This window comes from Asterias rubens, chromosome 4, assembly GCF_902459465.1.
Source record: "Asterias rubens chromosome 4, eAstRub1.3, whole genome shotgun sequence".
Classification (NCBI taxonomy): domain Eukaryota; kingdom Metazoa; phylum Echinodermata; class Asteroidea; order Forcipulatida; family Asteriidae; genus Asterias; species Asterias rubens.
The window spans coordinates 3,841,761-3,860,294 of record NC_047065.1 but is presented as its reverse complement, the minus strand read 5'-3'; the positions used below and the strand labels follow the sequence as shown (position 1 = coordinate 3,860,294).

The 18,534-nt window shown below is 39.0% G+C and overlaps 2 protein-coding genes across 4 annotated transcripts; one reads left to right on the top strand and one right to left on the bottom strand.

Moving 5' to 3' along the window:
• The first annotated feature begins 126 nt into the window (after positions 1 to 126).
• LOC117289113 (beta-catenin-like protein 1) lies at positions 127 to 11,372 on the top strand. Its single transcript, XM_033770083.1, has 13 exons — positions 127 to 153; positions 319 to 643; positions 2,672 to 2,866; positions 3,615 to 3,721; positions 4,600 to 4,837; positions 5,279 to 5,372; positions 5,753 to 5,917; positions 6,526 to 6,584; positions 6,991 to 7,139; positions 7,902 to 8,080; positions 8,973 to 9,151; positions 9,954 to 10,167; positions 10,784 to 11,372. The coding sequence occupies exons 2-13, from the start codon at positions 515 to 517 to the stop codon at positions 10,870 to 10,872; spliced, it is 1,797 nt and encodes a 598-aa protein (XP_033625974.1). The 5' UTR covers positions 127 to 153; positions 319 to 514; the 3' UTR covers positions 10,873 to 11,372.
• Positions 11,373 to 13,031: 1,659 nt separating this feature from the next.
• Positions 13,032 to 17,914, bottom strand: LOC117289111 (enoyl-CoA delta isomerase 3-like). Of its 3 annotated transcripts, none has more exons than XM_033770081.1 (6): positions 17,782 to 17,914; positions 17,141 to 17,352; positions 16,269 to 16,447; positions 15,582 to 15,717; positions 14,270 to 14,424; positions 13,032 to 13,277 (listed from the first exon to the last, which is right to left on the bottom strand). In XM_033770081.1, the coding sequence occupies exons 2-6, from the start codon at positions 17,281 to 17,283 to the stop codon at positions 13,132 to 13,134; spliced, it is 759 nt and encodes a 252-aa protein (XP_033625972.1). In that variant the 5' UTR covers positions 17,284 to 17,352; positions 17,782 to 17,914; the 3' UTR covers positions 13,032 to 13,131. The 3 variants fall into 3 exon arrangements, with proteins under 3 accessions (XP_033625972.1, XP_033625971.1, XP_033625973.1); XM_033770080.1 differs by having other exon boundaries at positions 17,141 to 17,349; XM_033770082.1 differs by lacking the exons at positions 17,141 to 17,352; positions 17,782 to 17,914 and adding an exon at positions 16,970 to 17,050.
• Positions 17,915 to 18,534: the final 620 nt, after the last annotated feature.

Sequence of the window (18,534 nt, the reverse complement as noted above, 5' to 3'; positions counted from 1 at the left end):
AAATAGTTCTAGCCGCAAATTGGGCCAGAATTTCCATTCGCAGCGGCAAGCCGCTTAAAAAATCCATGCAGTACAAGGCGGTAATGTCTTATAGCTCTTTGCATATGACGCATTGTTCCTGTAACCCTTGTTAAACCATGGTTAAACCATAGAGTAAGGACTGGTCAAACTATGGTGTTCTTTAATGAACACCTTTAAACACAGCGATTAAGGACTGGATTACCCGGTAGTGATTTCCAGCAGCTCAATCCTATCCTTACAATGCGCAAAAATCTGGTGTGATGTATCTTTTTGTTGACTTTTTTTTTTCGTTTACAGATACAGACAGAAATTTCACCACACTAAACTGCATGGATTCTAAGTTTTCTGAATACACGGCTGGCCTCAATTTGCAGTTTTTTTTTTAGTCCACCGATCATGTATTATATCCTGTCTCCCCCATAAGCATATAGGCGATTTACCAACACTCTCGTCGGAAAAGCACAGCAGGGGGACAGACTGAACTTTTTAAAGCATGTCAGTACATACATCGTTAAACTGTTTGTCAAGTGTCGTGTTGGTGTGTATTTTTTTGAGAAGACTACGTCCTAAATTCAGGAAAAGAAGTAGAACAATGGATATTGGTGAATTACTTGCATTCCAGGTATGTATTGTACACATTGTCTGATAATGTTCTTATGATTTTTTATAAAATAAAATAGTTTCAAATGAGAAAATGCAAGTAAGTAAAGTTTTGTTTTCTTTTTTGTTATTGGAAAATATGCTGCATCTTTTTCGTGATAAATATTGTCTCAACTCTAATAAACAGTATTGCTCAGCAGGAAAATAAATTGTCATCATTAAATACAAGCCGTTTAATTTCGTTTTGTAACAATAGAAGCCAGCCCTAGCCCTGGAAAACTTTCTGTATCCTGCCACCCCTTTTGCACAATTTTATTTTAAAAAAGAAATAGGGGGCCTACCTTATACAGTAGGTAAATAATAAAAATGGAATATAAAATAGAGAAACTACTTTTATTTCATCAAAACGAATGCAAAAGTGGTGGCAGTATACAGAAACTTTTCCCTAGCTCCCATACAAGAGTGTAAAGATTTCCGTATTAAAAATCCTCATGCACCTTTTCAATATTTTTACCAAAACTTCAAGAGAAATTTCTCATTTGAGTAAATGAGTACTAATTTATTTCATAATAAAGAATGAAAAGTGGTGACAGGATACTGAAATGTCTCAAAAAACTGTTTAAAAAATGCAGTCACTTTAAAGTTTCCATTTTTAGAAACTGTTCCTCAACCTTCGCTTCTGATTTGTACACATTCTATGTAGTCTTTACCATTAAATCAAGTGTTTTCCACATTAAGCGTGTAAATGGTTTTCACTGGAGAAAAGAAAAAGGCTCAGTTTGAGCCAAAAAATGCTGGCTCCTCTGTTCAGAAATAGCTCAAATTGAGCCATGTGCAGAGGTACCAACATACACGATTTGGTCTTAGCAAATACAATTTCGAGCCGTGACTACGACGCTACGATAATACTCAATAAAACATGCTAAACAAGCCGCCCAATATTATAATTTTATTAAATTGTACAATACATGCGAACAACGAATGAACTATTAAGTGGAAATAAAAATTAAGAAAAATATCCAAATAAATATTGTAACAGAAAAGAAAAAACACTTTTAATTTTAGAACGCAGTGTTGAATAATAGCGGCGAATTCACTCAATGTACGTGTCTCGACGTAATGATTGTTGCATGCCCTCTTATCCCCCGCTGGCTGGCTGGATGAGCATTTTTACGCTAGTGCATTGCTGCAAGATCGTACCCATTGATCTCTATTACACGATGGGGAATAGTGCACACGTGCGTGGGGAATGAGGTTGTGTGTGAGCTAACGTGTCACGGTAACCTCATTCCTCACGTATCATCTATTATTGTGCCCACGCTGTCTGTACATGTACTTCATCGAAGCTTGGCACAAAAAGTACGAAATAATGGCGACAAAAAAGGAAACCTTCTGAACAAAAATACCTTCCACTGAGTGGCCTTGTGAGATCTAAGCTAGACAGTTTCCATGTTTTCTTACTAGTAATTGTAGAGCCGATGCCCAAAATACGGACAGGTATTTTTTGCCCAAAATCCGGACGCGTTTTTTTTTTTTTCTCTCTCTCTCCCAATAGCTTGTTGTTGCATTTCTGATCATTAAAACAAAAACATTTAAGTAAGGCCACCCTTTGTTATGTTACATTTATTTTTTGAAACTAAGTCATAAGATGAGGGAATTTTTTATTTTTTTAAAGTTTTTTTGTTTTCACTGGCCATTATAAACATTTGTAGCTGTTCTGTTGGTGCATACAGAGGTAATTGTTATTTCACGACAATGCCTGAAAATGAGCTAATTAGCATTGTAGAGAGTAATAGAAAGATCGGTTTAGGGAGCCAAAGCTGCGCTCGCCCCTTAACTTTTGGGAGATGCTACTCTTTTTTAAAATTCAATGTTGGCATCTCTGCATGTGGCACAAACTGAGCCAATGTGGCCCAGTCAAATTGTAGCCACTGGCCCAACTGAGCCGGTTTTGTTTCAGTGTTGGATGGGCCCAACAAGGGGGCTCCACCATCAGAGAGTAGAAGAGTTTAATATCCTTTATTATTTCTATTCACCATGTCATTGTTAGCCAGACAAGCCAAACTTGAAACGAAGGAGAGGAAATGAAGATGATAATAATGAGCAGGGCGACGATGGGATCAAGGCCTCTCTACCCAGCAAGATGAAAGGACGGCAGGGAAAGGCCGAGGCTGCAGCTCCAGAGGGAGGAATGACGGAGGAAGAAAGAGAGAAAATCCTCAAAATGGTAGATCAAGAACCAGAGGTACGATTATCAGAACTTCAATAGACCATGTGAACTTTGTCTACAATAAGTGTGACCTTGCACATTCTTTGGCTAGTCTGGCAGACAAGATACTACACTGGTCATATGGGAAAGTTGACATTTTGTGTCATAATTTCCACATAAATCCAAGAGTTATGAAAGTAAAAGCTGGACAAGTTTTGAGATCTGCCCCTTTTATCATATCAAAGAATTAGTGCAATCTCCATAAAATATAAAATGTTATGGTTTTTTTTTCAATTAGGCTGTGTACAAATTGTGCCTGCAGGAAGTCCAGGCTTGGTGGCTCTTTTGTAAAATGTGATGTCACAGGTCACATCGTCTATACAATGAGTAGGATTTGAAATTTGGTGGAATACAATTGAGTTAGGTTTGCCATGGCACCAAATACAGGCACGATCAATTCTTCCAACACTAATCTGATTTCTGATTATCCCAAACCAAACCTCGCTTGATTGAAGAACCACAATTTTTCTGGTTGATATGTTAATACATTCTAAGAATAATGTTAGATATTTGAAAACCTTTTCAACAAACCTAGTGATTAAAGTTAATTAATTCAAATGACAAGTAAACTACTTCTGAGAATTTTTTTAAAAAAGCTTTTCTTCTTTTCACTTGATGCATTTGTTCTATTGTTTTGTATAAATTAATTCATACGCCTATAACCAATAGGTTTTAATTAATAAACAGTATGATTTTTTATTTGTTTTCTCCTTCTTCTCATCAGATGCCAGGCCTGGACGATACAAGTTTGAGAAAGCTGATTCTGTCCTTTGAGAAGAAGGTCTACAGAAACCAAGAGATGAGAATTAAATATCCAGACAACCCAGAGAAGTAATTGCCTTGTTTTGTTTTTAAGACAGTGGACACTATTGGTAATTGTCAAAGACTAGACTTCACAGTTGGTATATCTCAACATATGCATCAAATAACAAACCTGTGAAAATTTGAGCTCAATCGGTCGTCGAAGTTGCGAGATAATAATGAAAGAAAAAACACCCTTGTCACACGAAGTTGTGTGCTTTCTGGTGCTTGATTTCGAGACCTCAAATTCTAAACTTGAGGTCTCAGAATCAAATTCATGGAAAATTACTTCTTTCTCGAAAACTACGTCACTTCAGAGGGAGCTGTTTCTCACAATGTTTTATACTATCAACCTCTCCCCATTACTCGTAATCAAGAAGGGTTTTATTATGATAATTATTTTGAGTAATTACCAATAGTGTCCACTGCCTTTAAGCTCCCTGTGTTGTGTAATGTACATTCTAAGAGCCATGTACACTTATGCTTTCCCACGTCTTGTGGGGAAAATTAAAAAATCTGCGGCTTTAAATAAAACCAAAAACCTTCAGCATTCCTTGGTGAAGGAAGTGGCAGCTCAGGTTCTTTATTTAGCATCAATTCATTAGATTCTGATAACTGTGTACAATGAAACATGACTGCAGAATTACCATCATGGACTTGTGGTTCCTGCAGCCGATTTCACCAAACGCTAGGATTAATCTTATCTTGAGTTTAATAGGACGAGTAGCTCGTCCTAATTTAGGATGAGTTCAATGCGTCCTACGCCTTTGGAGACGGTACTCAACTCGTCCTAAGTCCTAAGATTAATCATCCTAAGTTAGGAAGAGTTTGGTGAAACCGACGACTGTTCTTGGGAAGAAGGGTGAAGAGATGGTTGTTAATCAACTTTGTCTTTCATTACTCCAAAGATTCATGGAATCAGAAGTGGATCTAAACGACACAGTACAGGAGCTTCACGTCATAGCAACAAATCCAGATATGTACCATCACCTGGTGGAACTGAACGCCATCAAGTCTCTCCTGCAACTGGTTACCCACGAGAACACTGATATCTCCATCGGGGTCATTGACCTTCTCCATGAGCTGACAGATGTCGACACCCTGAACGAGAGTGAAGACAGTGCTGGCGCCCTTGTTGACGCATTGGTAAGAGAAATATTTATCTGTTGCCTCACTTCCTTGTTTTCTCTTGTAAAGCTGTACATGTATATATCATGTCTCTCTATTCCAAGGCATGCACTCTTAAGATATCGACATGTTGTTTGGACCAAAAGACTGCAGTTCAGGTTTTGTTCAACAGCCTATCACACCCCTGCTTAGCCCTTAACTAGGACTAGTAGCACTTAACTGGACTACAAGGCTTGTTACTTTCACCGAACCAGAATTATTTGTGGCGTGTTGTGACCAAAGTAGCACCAAACTCGGATTTGAGTCCCAGTTTTGGCACTTATACAAAATTGCTTTGTCCTTCGGATGGGACATTAAGCCATGGGTGTCATAGTAATAGTACACGCTTTGAGACACTCGGAAATAAACGTACATGATAAAAACTGATTGTTAATTACTACTACTTTCTGTTTGTTGCAGCTTGATGAACAGATCGTTGCCACACTAGTGCAGAACATGGAGAGATTAGACGAAGGGGTCAAAGAAGAATCAGAAGGCATCCACAACACCCTGGGTGAGTGACCGGCGTAATGCAACCAGTGTTGTAGCCAGGATGGTCGTTGTTGGACAGGCCGGCCCAGGACTCACACTTTTTGCCCAGCACTCTGAGCGAAATACATTATGCGGCCCAGCGCAGATTTCCCCTAGAATGAATCAAAATATTGTCCACTGTGTATTGATCTGAGACACGGCTAATGATAAGGAGTATCAAATGTCAGAGAAGAAGAAGTCATAAGGCCATTCAACTTATTGCATGGCCCCATAACATGAACAATGTGGAAACCTTGCATCACGCCGGAAACAAAAAAAATGTGGATTTAAACACAAACAGATTATGACAATTGTGTCAATGAAGTGTTTCATCATGTTTTGAACTCTCTTTTTGACTTGCAGGAATCGTTGAGAATATGACAGAGTTCCGACCGGAGATGTGTGCTGAGGCAGCCCAGCAGGGCCTGATGCAGTGGCTGCTGAAACGCCTCAAACCCAAAGTGCAATTTGATGCCAATAAGCTTTACTGCAGCGAAATACTCGCCATCATTCTGCAAGACACACAGGGTAAGTATTCTTGTTTCAAAAATTTAACAAAACGCGACGTTACTCTGTAAAAGGGAAGGGCATATTAGGACATACCGTAACCTTTGGTGATTACTCCAAAAATTAATGGCTATAAAAACGGATTTGGTTTAGCCCTGCAGCTATTGATTTTGAGAAACAGTTTCCTTCACTGGAATGCGGTTTTAGAGAAAGGGATTCACAAACATTTTAATCTGAGAAATTTTACTGTTGAAATGTTTCTCAGATTGTGTATTCCGAATACAGATTATTCTTCCTGCGTAGATATAATCGCTTCAGATGTTTAGAAAATATATAAATAACGGTACCACGCTAATTTATTTGAAAGAGCCCCGTTTTCACATTCGAGGTACATGTTCAGAATTAAAAACGGTTTTCTTTTAAACAAAGAAATCATAGTGGTGTGTTGTGGCCAAGTTTGTACGTCTGCCTAGTGCACAACTCAACTGTGTTTGCCAACCAATAGTGTAGTAAGAATATTTCATGGAAAAGGCCAATTGCCTCCGTTACCTCCATACAGTATCAGTCCTGCTGTACACCATGCAACTTATCCAGTCTAATTTTTGCTTTCTATTGTTCGATTATCACAGAAAACAGAGAGTTACTCGGTGAGCTGGAAGGCATTGACACACTTCTGCAACAACTTGCTGTAAGTATACACACAGTCATTTCCCTGTACGACAAACTTTTAGCTTGGTAGATGAGTAAATCAAAACATAACATGTCGAGGTACACCCAGCAGGAGCATTGCGAACATAATGCACAATGAATTGCGAGCTGCCTCCATGTTTTGCAGTGGGCAAAGGAAACACCCCAACACAAACACCTCATACAGTGGTGCTCATTTGCACTCCCGGATGCAGAGGAGCATTCATGGATACAAAGTATCTCATTACTCATAATGTACATGTATGGTTGCCATTAAATGCAATAGGAAGTTGGTGCGAGCGAAACCCATAATTCAAAACAGATACCTATGAATGATGAACCTTGGCTACAAATATCGAGGAACTTCTACAAATTCAGAAATGTTGCTGTTTCTTTAACGCTAACAGGTCTACAAGAGACACGACCCGACAAGCACAGAGGAGAACGAGATGATGGAGAACCTGTTTAATTGTTTGTGTTCAGCGCTGATGTTGCCTAGCAACAAGGGACGCTTTTTACGAGGAGAAGGAGTTCAGCTCATGAACCTTATGCTCAGGTAATACTGCTCAAGAATCACCATGACAACCCTTTTTTTAAATTTATACAAATCAGGGATGAGATTTATCACACTTTTATCTGAATTCAGACTTTTTAAAAGTCAGCCTGGTAAAGAAATTCAGCCGTTACTTTTTCCATAATTTAACAAAATCCTGCTCTTTGATCTACTTCTCTAGTGCTGAGAACACTGTTCTTAAAAGTTTATTGGAATCTATGACTCCAGGGGTTACCATTAAGGTGGAAAAGGCGTGGTTTCAACATCAGCAGAATTTGTATCTTACATGTGTAGTTTCAGACCTTTTTGTGAGCAATGACTCTCATCCCTGAAAAATGAAGGGTAAGTTGACCATGAGAGGGTGCAATCATTTGTGAGAATCTGGACTTTCGGGCACCTTGCATAGCAGGTACAGTGTGTATTGTGGCTGTTGTTTTACAAAAGAACTTGTATTGTGAAGTTTTTATAAATTTCACCCATTGAATGTTGTTTGAAAATGTGCGGGCGATAAAATACGTTCCTTTTTAACTGAAGTGATTCTCAATATTCCTTATACTATTGAAAGATGCTTTACTTCTTACCAAGTCAGTTTTTGTTTCCATTAATTTTAAAAGTGATTACCAAAGGTATATGTTCCTTCTAAGATATAAAATATGAAAGGCGAGCATAATTCATGTGAACAAAATCATTTATGGTTAATAGATGACAACCCTTACTTCAAAGCCAAGTAAAAAACTTAATAATGCATTTCAATCTCCTTTGCAGAGAAAAGAAGTTGTCGAGACACAGTGCCCTCAAGGTGTTAGACCACGCCATGACAGGAGCCGAGGGTGCTGAGAATTGTACTAAGTTTATTGACATCCTTGGACTGCGGAGCCTCTTCCCTCTCTTCATGAAGACTCCTAAGATTGGAAAGAAAGGCTCAAGCGCACAGGAACACGAAGGTAAGATACTGTGCTTGTTGTAATCTCAAGCAATGGATCCACAGAACTTGTGTTTCCTTAGAAAAAGCACACCAGGTTACTTTAGCTTCTCCTGTGTCATTTGTATTTTAAAGAATATACCTTGAAAACAAAATTTATTGAAATAAGTGCTCATATATTTGAGAGCATCACGTAATAAACTACAAGGGAATTTTTTTTAATAACTTGAGGTTGAACAAAGAGAAATTTACTTGAATCTGCGACCTCCGGCTCTAATAAATTTAACTTTGGTCAACCCTAAATGAAAAATTTTCTGCCAAGCAGAAATGAGCAGGATACCAATCACAAATTGTACTTGTACCATGGTAATTTAGCTGGTAACTTTATTCTGGTAAGCGAAATTGTGTTGTGCTAAGCTGTTTTGTGTGCTTAAGCAGCTCTATGAAATTGGGTCCTGATGTTAATATCACTGTGCCATTGTTTCTTTTAGTCAGACTTAAAGGCAGTGGACACTATTGGTAATTACTCAAAATATTTATCAGCATAAAACCTCACTTGCTAACGAGTAATGGATAGAGGTTGATAGTATAAAACATTGTGAGAAACGGCTCCCTCTGAAGTGGAGTAGTTTTTGAGAAAGAAGTAATTTTCCACTAATTTGATTTTGAGACCTCAAGTTTAGAATTTGAGGTCTCGAAATCAAGCATCTGAAAGCACACAACTTCGTGTGACAAGGGTGTTTTTTCTTTCATAGTTATCTCGCAACTTCAACGACCAATCAAGCTCAAATTTTCACAGGTTTGTTATTTTATGCATATGTTGAGATACACCAAGTGAGAAGACTGGTCTTTGACAATTACCAATAGTGTCCACTGGCTTTAACATTCCATTTTACTCTGGATGTTTTTCACAGAACACGTCTGCTCCATCATGGCGGCACTCCTAAAGAACTGCTCAGGTACCCATCGTCAGAGACTCATCAATAAGTTCACCGAGAGCGATCACATCAAAGTGGACCGCCTGATGGAGCTACATTTCAACTATCTGAACAGGGTACAAGTCTGCGATGATAGGATTGAGCGTGAACGACAGGTAACTGAAGCATGCCCTCGCTTGACTAACATTCTAGTCTTCTAGATTTAGTGGATATGAGGTTGTCTGAATTAATTTCTTTATCCGTGGTCCCTTAACTTACAAGTTTATTTCATTTCAGAATAGTTTATTAAACCAACGGAATCACAAAGTCTGAATCGTACATAAAGTACAATTAACAACAAGGAAAAATGGAAATACATCAATTTGAATAAACACCTAAACATTAAAGTTGGCCAATAGATTAATGTACTCTAAAATTTACAGAACAATTTGTGCCGATAAAAACATTGTTTGATCACACATCCAACAGTGCAATAAGCACCAACAATAGGACGAATAGGAATCAAAAAGAAATGCTCAGTTTTAGATGTTGGAGGTAATCCCAATGGTAAAACCCATGCAATCAGGTAGGGACTGAACAATAATAATAATAATAATATCAAAGTCTTATATAGCGCACGTATCTACCAAACAAGATACTCAAGGCACTGAGTATATACAAACTTTCAGATGCAATCTAATGCACATGCAGACATCTGGTTTGAGGTGGGAGTCGAACTGGGGTCCACAGAGGTAAAAGGCAGGGAAATTAATGTCACTTTCCAACCACTAGTAACTATTGGTCTTACTAACTCGCTCCATGGGTTAGTTACAGCCATTCTGAATGGCTGGCTGTGGCTATTGCTAAGGGTGTTGCTATGGAAACCCTATGCTTCAACAATAGTTACGATGGTTATCCAGCCAAGCCGTTCAATCAGAAACAACCTCATTGAAAGTCTTTCTGTTTTGCATTTTTCAGCGCCGTGCCCGCGAGGGCGACATTATCGATGATGATCAAGAGGACGAGTACTACCTAAGACGTCTCGACGCAGGGCTCTTCACCTTACAGCTTGTTGATTACATCATCTTGGATCTCAGCTGCTCATCGGGTGTACTCCCCATCAAGCAGAGGGTGCTACAACTACTGAATATGCATGGAGGGACCATCTCGGCAATACGCAACACCGTCAGAGGTAGGGCTTCCTAATTCAAGTGTACAAACCAGGCTTACTTGAAAAACGACTTCTTGAGAAAAGCAAGTACAGAAGAATGACCCTTTAAAGTGAGATGAAAGTATAAAACGACGGCACAATAGGACATCCGTACATACACGTAGTACGCCTTTGAAACTTTAAAATGGAGAAAACACCCTCATTTTACCCCCAAATGATCTTATATAAGAAAACCACAATTTGAGTTAGGGTTAGGATTAGGCCAAGTAGTTCCCGAAAGACGCCATCTTTATGGGCAACTTGGGTTTTGGCCTAGAGCTGCCTGAAGCTATCTTAACAGCCAAGTGGTTCACAGACCAACCAGGCAAGAAATTGGATGAAACTCCTGCACTATGAAATTAGGTCCAGTTGAAGTTTGTCATAAAAGTTTGCCACAAACATTTTTCACCGTCCCAATAAAGCCTCAATTGTTTTAGTTTTACATACCGCAGAACCCCCCCCCCCCAGTATTTTAGCTTGTTGTGAATAAAAAAGTATAATTGGTATTATTCCTCACATAGAAAGTTGACAATAAATCCTATAATTGATAGATTATGCAAAGATAAGCAACAGTATTTTCTTCTTTTTGTTTCCTCAGAATATGCCGGCAACATCGGCGATGAGAATAACCAAGACAGTGCCTCAGTAGAGAGAGAAAGACTCTTAACCTTAGTGGACAAATTCTGAGATCATTTGCAGTTTGGGAACAATTAGTCGCCCAATGTTCTTCCTGTTTGGTTGATTCAAAGGAAATATACACAGCCCTAACTGGCCTTGAAGGGCCACAGCATTTTCCTCTAGTAAGGGGAACTTCTATGGGGAAAATGAAGGTTTGTTTTGGAACCTTGCAGAGGACACTACAGCAAAAGCAGAGGGCACTAAGGCGATTCTTTCGAGGACTGCCCTAAAAATTATGCCTTGGTGTTGAGTGCGAACACACCCATTTCTTCTTCTTCTTGCATACAGCGTGTAAAACCTATCGTTGAAGATCAAGGGTTGATAGCCAGACCAGGCAGCAGCAGATGTGGTTGATACCACCAGGGAAACACTTAAGGTGTCTTTAAGTGGAAGGTCATTCACGATGTGTAGTAAGCAGGGCACTCTTTCATCCCTCAATTTGTTTGTTGTTGTTGTTTGTATGATCCAAGGGGATATAAACACCAAGCTGGCAACAGCTGATCTCTCTCATACAAACATTAGTTTAAAGGCAGTGGGCACTATTGGTGATTACTCAAAATAATTATTAGCACAAAACCTTACTTGGTAATGAGTAATGGGGAGAGGTTAATAGTATAAAACATAGTGAGAAACGGCTCCTTCTGAAGTAACAAGTTTTCGAGAAAGAACAAAATTTTCCACAAATGTGATTTCGAGACCTTAGAATTAGGTTTTTGAGGTCTTGAAATCAAGCATCTGAAAGCACACAACTTCGTTTGACTAGGGTGTTTTTTTTCTTTCATAGTTATCTGGCAACTTTGACGACCAATTGAGCTCAAATTTTCACAGGTTTGTTATTTTATGCATGTGTTGAGATACACCAAGTGAGAAGACTGGTCTTTGACAAGTACCAATAGTCAGGTGATAGTGTCCAATGTCTTTAACGTCTATGATTATGATTTGCATAAATCAAGAAATTGTGATTCTGTAACTAGACGACTGTTGTACACCCGCTTCAAGGAAATAAACTACTCGTCCTATTTTTAAGGGAAAAAAAGCAATCTTTGAACAGTGGTTTTCTTGTCTGTTTTATTTTAATAATTTATTAAAAATATAATTCAAATTTGCAATAGTTTGATTGTGATGTCATGTAACGTCACAAGGTAGTTTTGTTAGCACATGTTTATGTAATAAAATCGAGAGTGTAATAAACGGGACACGTTGCCTAGGATCATGTGAGTTGTAATTATCCACACAACTATGCCTCAAAATTGGACGCTTCTCCTTATGTTTGTCATGAACCAACACTGCACGCCAGTTTTTGGAGTCAAAAACAGCTTTAAACAGCTTTTGAACCATATGCATTTAACAAATAGCTACAGATGATTTTCATAGATAAGACCAACTCATCCGATCCAAGGAATCGTGTCCCATAGATTCAGTGCCACAAAACTTGAAACACACACATAATCTCGAGACTGAAAAAATCATGAACAAATTTTTCCTATTTAGCCCACATTTATATGTTAGTGGAGGTGAACAATTTATGATCAATATCTACAAAAATAGTTCATACCATTCAAGTTTATAAATAAGATGTAAAGTTGATAATTAGAATACAAGAAAGAGAGTGAACGTTTTTTTTTGTACCATTAAAAAACTTTGACATAAACAATCCATCAAATTGGTTGAAATTTACATACAGGTACCAAAACATGGAGTGCTTACCAGCGTTCTCCCTTTACGGTGGTCCATTGGCCAAATTACCATATTATTCTTCCTGTGTGGACTATTGCTGCTATGAATTATCGGGATACAATACCAAAGTCCATGATCTCGTTTGCAAATGGGAAGGTACATGTCATTCTGTTCTACAAGCCAGACTGCTAGGAGATAATACCCATGCCTACATCCTTATGGACAGTGAAGGGGGTATCCGTGTTTCAGCACCCAGGAGTAGGTGGAAACGTGCCCCTGGTGACAGTCGATTTTGGTCCATAGCACAAATTGGTTTTTGTATTGCCCTCACAAATTCTCATAATATGATTTTATTAATTCTTCTGTGACAATTACCTGAATTTAGTGCCAACATAACAATGTGAACAACCCAGGCCTGATACTCTGGAAGCAACTAAGTGATTGCCTCCATGCCTCCTGGTCATTGCCTTGATGCCCTTGAAATGCTCCAGTAGAAGTTTACAATTTCCTCAAAGGGTGCCCTTTACCAAGGAGAAAATGCCTTGGTGCCCTTGCCCTTTCAAAACGGAAGCATACATGCCTAGCAGCCTGTTACAGTCTCGCCTTGTTTGCTTCTGTAAACATCACTTTGACTTCCTTCATGCTCCTTCCAGTAGATCCTATGTCCTGTCGGCAGAAGTTTCCATACAGGTTTTGTTTCATCTGCTGCAAGGTTTGTCTGTCAAAGCCTTCAGTCCCTGCAGTGAATGAAGTCAAACATTTGACGGTTATACATCAATAAAAAAAGCTTTGCTTGCAGTGTAAGGGCCGGTTCATACCCCCTGCGAATGTGAAGCCAATTTTGATGTCACATGGCTGTTTTCGCAGCGAATGTTTCCCTGGAGTTGAGCATATTTCAACTGATGCAAACTTTTCGATGCAAATTTGTAATGTCAAAATTTGCTTTGCTTTCGCAGGAAGTATGAACCAGGCTTTTGGGCTGTGTCACTTAATGGCAATTTACAGGCAACTGGTTCCAAGCAAACTCAAAGAAGAGAATCCATTCACATTTGAATGTTCAAACATTTTTCGTAGGGATCATAACACATTGTTAAAAAAGAAAATGTGCTACCAAAGTGGTCCTGTAGAATGCAATGCAAAATTGCCTGCAAAATTTGTCCTGTGTGACAAGGCCCTAAAGCATTCTCAGGGGAAAGTTTGTTGGGGGGGGGGGATATCCGCAAGATCGCATGGCTTGAACATAACAGTATTTACTGGACCAGCATGTAATGGGGCTGAACATGGAATTTTCAACCCTCCATCCTACAATTTTACTTGTTTTAAGATGGTTAGAGGAATATCAATATAAATTCTTAACAACAGCTCCTCTAAGCTGTTCTCATCTTAAATGGTTTCTTCATGTAGCCCCTTATCAAGAGTGGCGCTTGTAGCCCCTTATCAAGGGTGGCTTGTAGCCTTGTTTGGGGTGAGGTCGCTGGCCATTTAAAAAAAGCTACTATTTTTATTATGTTAAAACAAAAATTCCCAAAGAAAACACTGTTACGCCCGGTTCAAACATCCTGCAAATGCGAATGCTATATGTCGCAACGAATACTACGGAAGAGTTGAAATGTGCTCAACTCCTGCGAAATATTCTCAGTAAAAACAGCCCTGTGACGTCAAAACTAGCTTCGCAATCGCAGGAAGTATGAACGGGGCTTCATTGTTTGATAAAGCTTTTGATTTTTACCGATGCGTTTGGTAGTGAAGGCTAATGCTGAATTGATAAGGTCCTTCATTTCCACACATTGATCAACCACGGCTCTCTGCACAGCCTCCTCGGCGGTCAATCGTTGTCCATACAGCACCAGGTCTCGGAATACAATGTTGTCCTTCAGTTTCATCCTGTTACAAATAATAACAATAATAATAATAACGAAAACTTATATAGCGCCAAAGTCCGCCTAAAAGACACTCAAGGCGCTTCACATAGATACAATTTAAGGAAAAAAAAACAGAGGCTAAAAAGAACTAATCTAAGTAATTAATCATTAACAAACCTAAGAAATTAAAAAACAGCAATACAATTATAAAAACACACTAACAAGTCTGGAAATGAACCATCCCTAAAACCTGGACCAGCCAGAAGCAGATCTAAGCAAACAAATTACAATATTGAGTAAACTTAAACCGAACAGTAACTAAAACCTGGAAGGCAGTACAAACATTTAAGAAACAAGTGGGTCTAAGGGATTTGAAGGAAGCCAGTAGCAGTTCTAAGCAAACACATTACAATACTGAGTAAATTAAAACTTAAACTAAACAGTAATCAAAACCTGGAAGGCAGTACAATCATTTATTTCAGTCTTCGGTAAAGTGTCTAAGAAATGACACCATAAATTTTATTTTGCATGCTATCGCACTACTCTACTCCCCGGGGTTGTGACAGCTCGCCTTTGCCTTTGACCATGAGTGCGTTTTGGTGACCCCAACCAAAAACACTGGTCATCGGTCGAGCGTTTTCGTGTGTTCGGTTGAGCGTGGCGACAATGGTGTTCAGACCAACCGGTAACCGACTTGTTGAGTTGGTTGGGGTCGCTAAAACGCACTCAGTCTGCCCTGACAAATGGGCATACCCTGGCGAATAGCCACCCCCTGCTCTGTAGTCAGTAGGGGTAAGCGGTAAAACATTGATGTATTCTTGATACATGCAATGGGTCTTCCGTGGAATAGGGACACAGTGTGAAAGTGTGCCAGGGTATACTGTGGGGTAAAAAAAGGTCCCTGGGCCTCCCCAGGGCTGTATTCCACGGAGATAAGAAATACATGTGAAAAGGGCTTGGTAAAGGATTTTGGTAAATAAAGCTCACAGTATGACCATTCAGTGCAAACACTTCAGGGAAAATTACTTCTTTCTCGAAAACTAAGTCATTCAGAGGGAGCCGTTTCTCACAATGTTTTATACCATCAACTTCTCCCCATTACTCGTTACCAAGTGAGGTTTTATGCTAATAATTATTTTGAGTAATTACCAATAGTGTCCACTGCCTTTAAGTCTGTACCTTAGGAATGAAGCTGTTTCAGGGCGGAAGGGTACTTTGATGTTGATCTCTGGGAAGCAGATCCATCCTCGCTGCGTCCTCATGATGCGGTAGTCGCATGCCATGGCGATTATACCACCTGCTGCATAGGCATGCCCTGAATTCAGAATAGACCAACTAGAAATCATTATCATTCGTTTCTGGTAAAGAAATCAAGGATACCTCGTGTGAACTTGATCTTTATCCCAATGCAACTTTTCCATCTATTGATCAGTGAAGCTGGCTAGTCTAAAGAAGACCAGGGCCCAATTTCATAAAGCCTGTAAGCACAAAAACCTTGCTTAGCTCAAAAAATATCTGCTTACCCAATTTCTTGCATAGCCAAGGGCTGGATAGCTCTGGGCCCACTTTCATAAAGCTGTTTAGCAGAAAAGTTCTGCTTAGCAAATTCCTTTGCAAAGCAAGAAATGAGTGGGGTACGTGGGGTATGTGTTCGGTATTTTGGCTGGTAACATATGTTTGCTTAGCAAGTCCGTTTAGAACTAAGCAAGTTCGTGTACTTAAATGCTTTCTGGGCTCAGTTGGTACAGCACTCACATGTTAATCCGGTGGTCACAGGTGCTCTCGAAATTTTTCTACGGTGTTCAACCCAAACTAATTTGATTGAGTCCAATAACCACTATCCAACTAACATCTCAAGTAACTTACCATTTATTGCTGCCAGGGTCACTAGCGGGAACGTCAGCATTCTTTGCAGGAGGTTCTCGTAAGCAGGAAAGAACTCAGTCAGTGTTGCGGTGTCTTGCTGGCTTATCCATGCAGTGTCTAAGCCGCAGCTGAAGAACTTACCAACCCCGGTTATGATCATGGCTTTGGCATGTCCATTTCTAGTTTGTGAAAAAATGAAGTAGCAAAGAGAAGTAAGCAACAGTTTGATAAAGGCACTGGGACACTACTGTCAATTAGTCAAAATAATTGTTAGCATAAAAACTAACTTGGTAACGAGCAATGAAGTGCTGTTGATAGTATAAAAGATTGTGAGAAAAGGTTCCCTCGTAGTTTTTGAGAAAGAGGTAATTGCTCATCCGAGAATAAAATATTTCAGCTGAAGTCTTTTATTATGCATCTGAAAGCACAGAAAGTTGTGCAACGAGGGTGTTTTTTCTTTCATTATTAGAGAGGGTTTGTTTTTCGACTAAGGATGGTTCTGCGAGGGCATTAGTAATTTTCATCCAAACGTTGTCGAGTTAAGCACAACGCAGAATCATCCCAAGTACTGTCGTACAGATTAAGGGAAGACCGTCCTCAAAGCCACACATATGCGCAGATGAAGCCATCATAACTGTCTTTTGCAACTCTGACGACAAATTGAGTCCAAAAATTGTTTCAGTCAATGGCCAGTAATTTACCTGTTGCAAACTCAACCGAAACAGTTATTGGATACAGTTGCCAAAACGTACTCCAGATATATAGAAAGCTTACGTAAAAGCACCATTATCCATTGTATCCAATGAAATCATTGGGTCTGTAAGACCAGTGCCTGGAGATAAAGTCAGGGGACCAGTCTAGTCTTCGTTCACCTTTCCACTTGATCCAGAGCCGCATTTATCTCTCTCAATGATGATTGATTGAATCTGTTCTCTCCATTGTTCAACCATAAGATGGCTACATCCTTGATGAAATGGACGTGGACGCCAGCGGGAATCTTGGAAGCATCAGACATGATGTAGGGCTTTGTTTGATGACGTACGTCAGTGATGACTGCCAAAAGATGACGACAGACGTTGACCTGCTTACAGTATACAGGGTAAAGTCACTATAGTTTATAAATGCACTAAATAAATCAGAGTACGAAACACATGATAAATGCATTAGAGTATGCCAAATTTTTCTAGACTGACTTGCAACGACTTGAAAGTTGAACAACTTCTGAGACTGAGAGCACTCAATTGTTTGCAGTTTTTTAATCTCTTGTCTTACCCATCCTAATCCGATGGTATGATCAAAATACAAGAGGAGCTAGAGTGCATAGTCTTCGTCATAGCCTTTACTACACTACAGTCTAGAGTCACTACTCTGCACACATACACAATGTATATTACCCTATGTAACTTATATTATAATAACATTAACAGGTCCATAATAAACAGTAACACATGAGCTTCATGATGTCTACAAAAATGCAATTTAGAAGTATGTCACTACACCGTATTCGGTTTACCTCTTTTTTAGTGCACTTCCCTCCAGTCAGATGTAGAAAAATGTGTCATCTAACCACTCTGGACAACCTAAAGATCGTGCAGATTGTAATAAAGTTGTAACGTTGTTTACACTCAGATCAGCTGGATGATGACCTCGTCATATGTTGACAAGATTACAACACGTGAGGTCGGAGGTCATATGAATTATTCATAAGCACAGCTGATGACCGGTGGTGGGATAAGTTTCCGTACTTTCCATTTTTATCGAATTTTTGAGGAAGGTATTGGAAAATAACAAGGGATCAGTCCAGCATTTTTATAAACTATTTGAAAAATATTGAAAAAATCACAAGGGGTAAGCTCAGCATTTTTACCAAATTTTGCCAAATATTGAAAAAAAATCACAAGGAGTAAGTCCAGCATTTGAATCGAATTTTTGAGCAAAGTATTAAAAAATCACAAGGGGTAAGTCCAGCATTTTTATCAATTTTTGTGTGTGCAAAATATTGAAAAAATCACAAGAGGTTAGTCCAGCATTTTTTCCAAAATATTTGGGCAAAATATTGATATAATCACAGGGGGTAAGTCCAGCATTTTTACAAAATTGTTGCCAAATATTGAAAACAAATCACAATGAGTAAGTCAAGCAAAGTGCTGAAAAATTACAAGGGGAAAAGTCCAGCATTTTTTTCTCTTTTTTTTTTGCAAAATATTGAAAAAGTCACAAGGGGTTAGTCCAGCATTTTTATAATTTTTTTTACAAATAAGGGGTT

Bases quoted from the DNA above. Each gene is read 5' to 3' on its own strand.
- LOC117289113 (XM_033770083.1), top strand. From the start codon at position 515: ATGTCAGTACATACATCGTTAAACTGTTTGTCAAGTGTCGTGTTGGTG. The intron at 2,867-3,614 runs GTACGATTATCA...TCTTCTCATCAG, and splicing joins TGGTAGATCAAGAACCAGAG to ATGCCAGGCCTGGACGATAC. The intron at 4,838-5,278 runs GTAAGAGAAATA...TGTTTGTTGCAG, and splicing joins GCGCCCTTGTTGACGCATTG to CTTGATGAACAGATCGTTGC.
- LOC117289111 (XM_033770081.1), bottom strand. From the start codon at position 17,283: ATGTCTGATGCTTCCAAGATTCCCGCTGGCGTCCACGTCCATTTCATC. The intron at 14,425-15,581 runs GTACAGACTTAA...TATTTGTAACAG, and splicing joins GAAACAGCTTCATTCCTAAG to GATGAAACTGAAGGACAACA. The intron at 13,278-14,269 runs GTAAAAATCAAA...CATTCACTGCAG, and splicing joins CTTCACTACCAAACGCATCG to GGACTGAAGGCTTTGACAGA.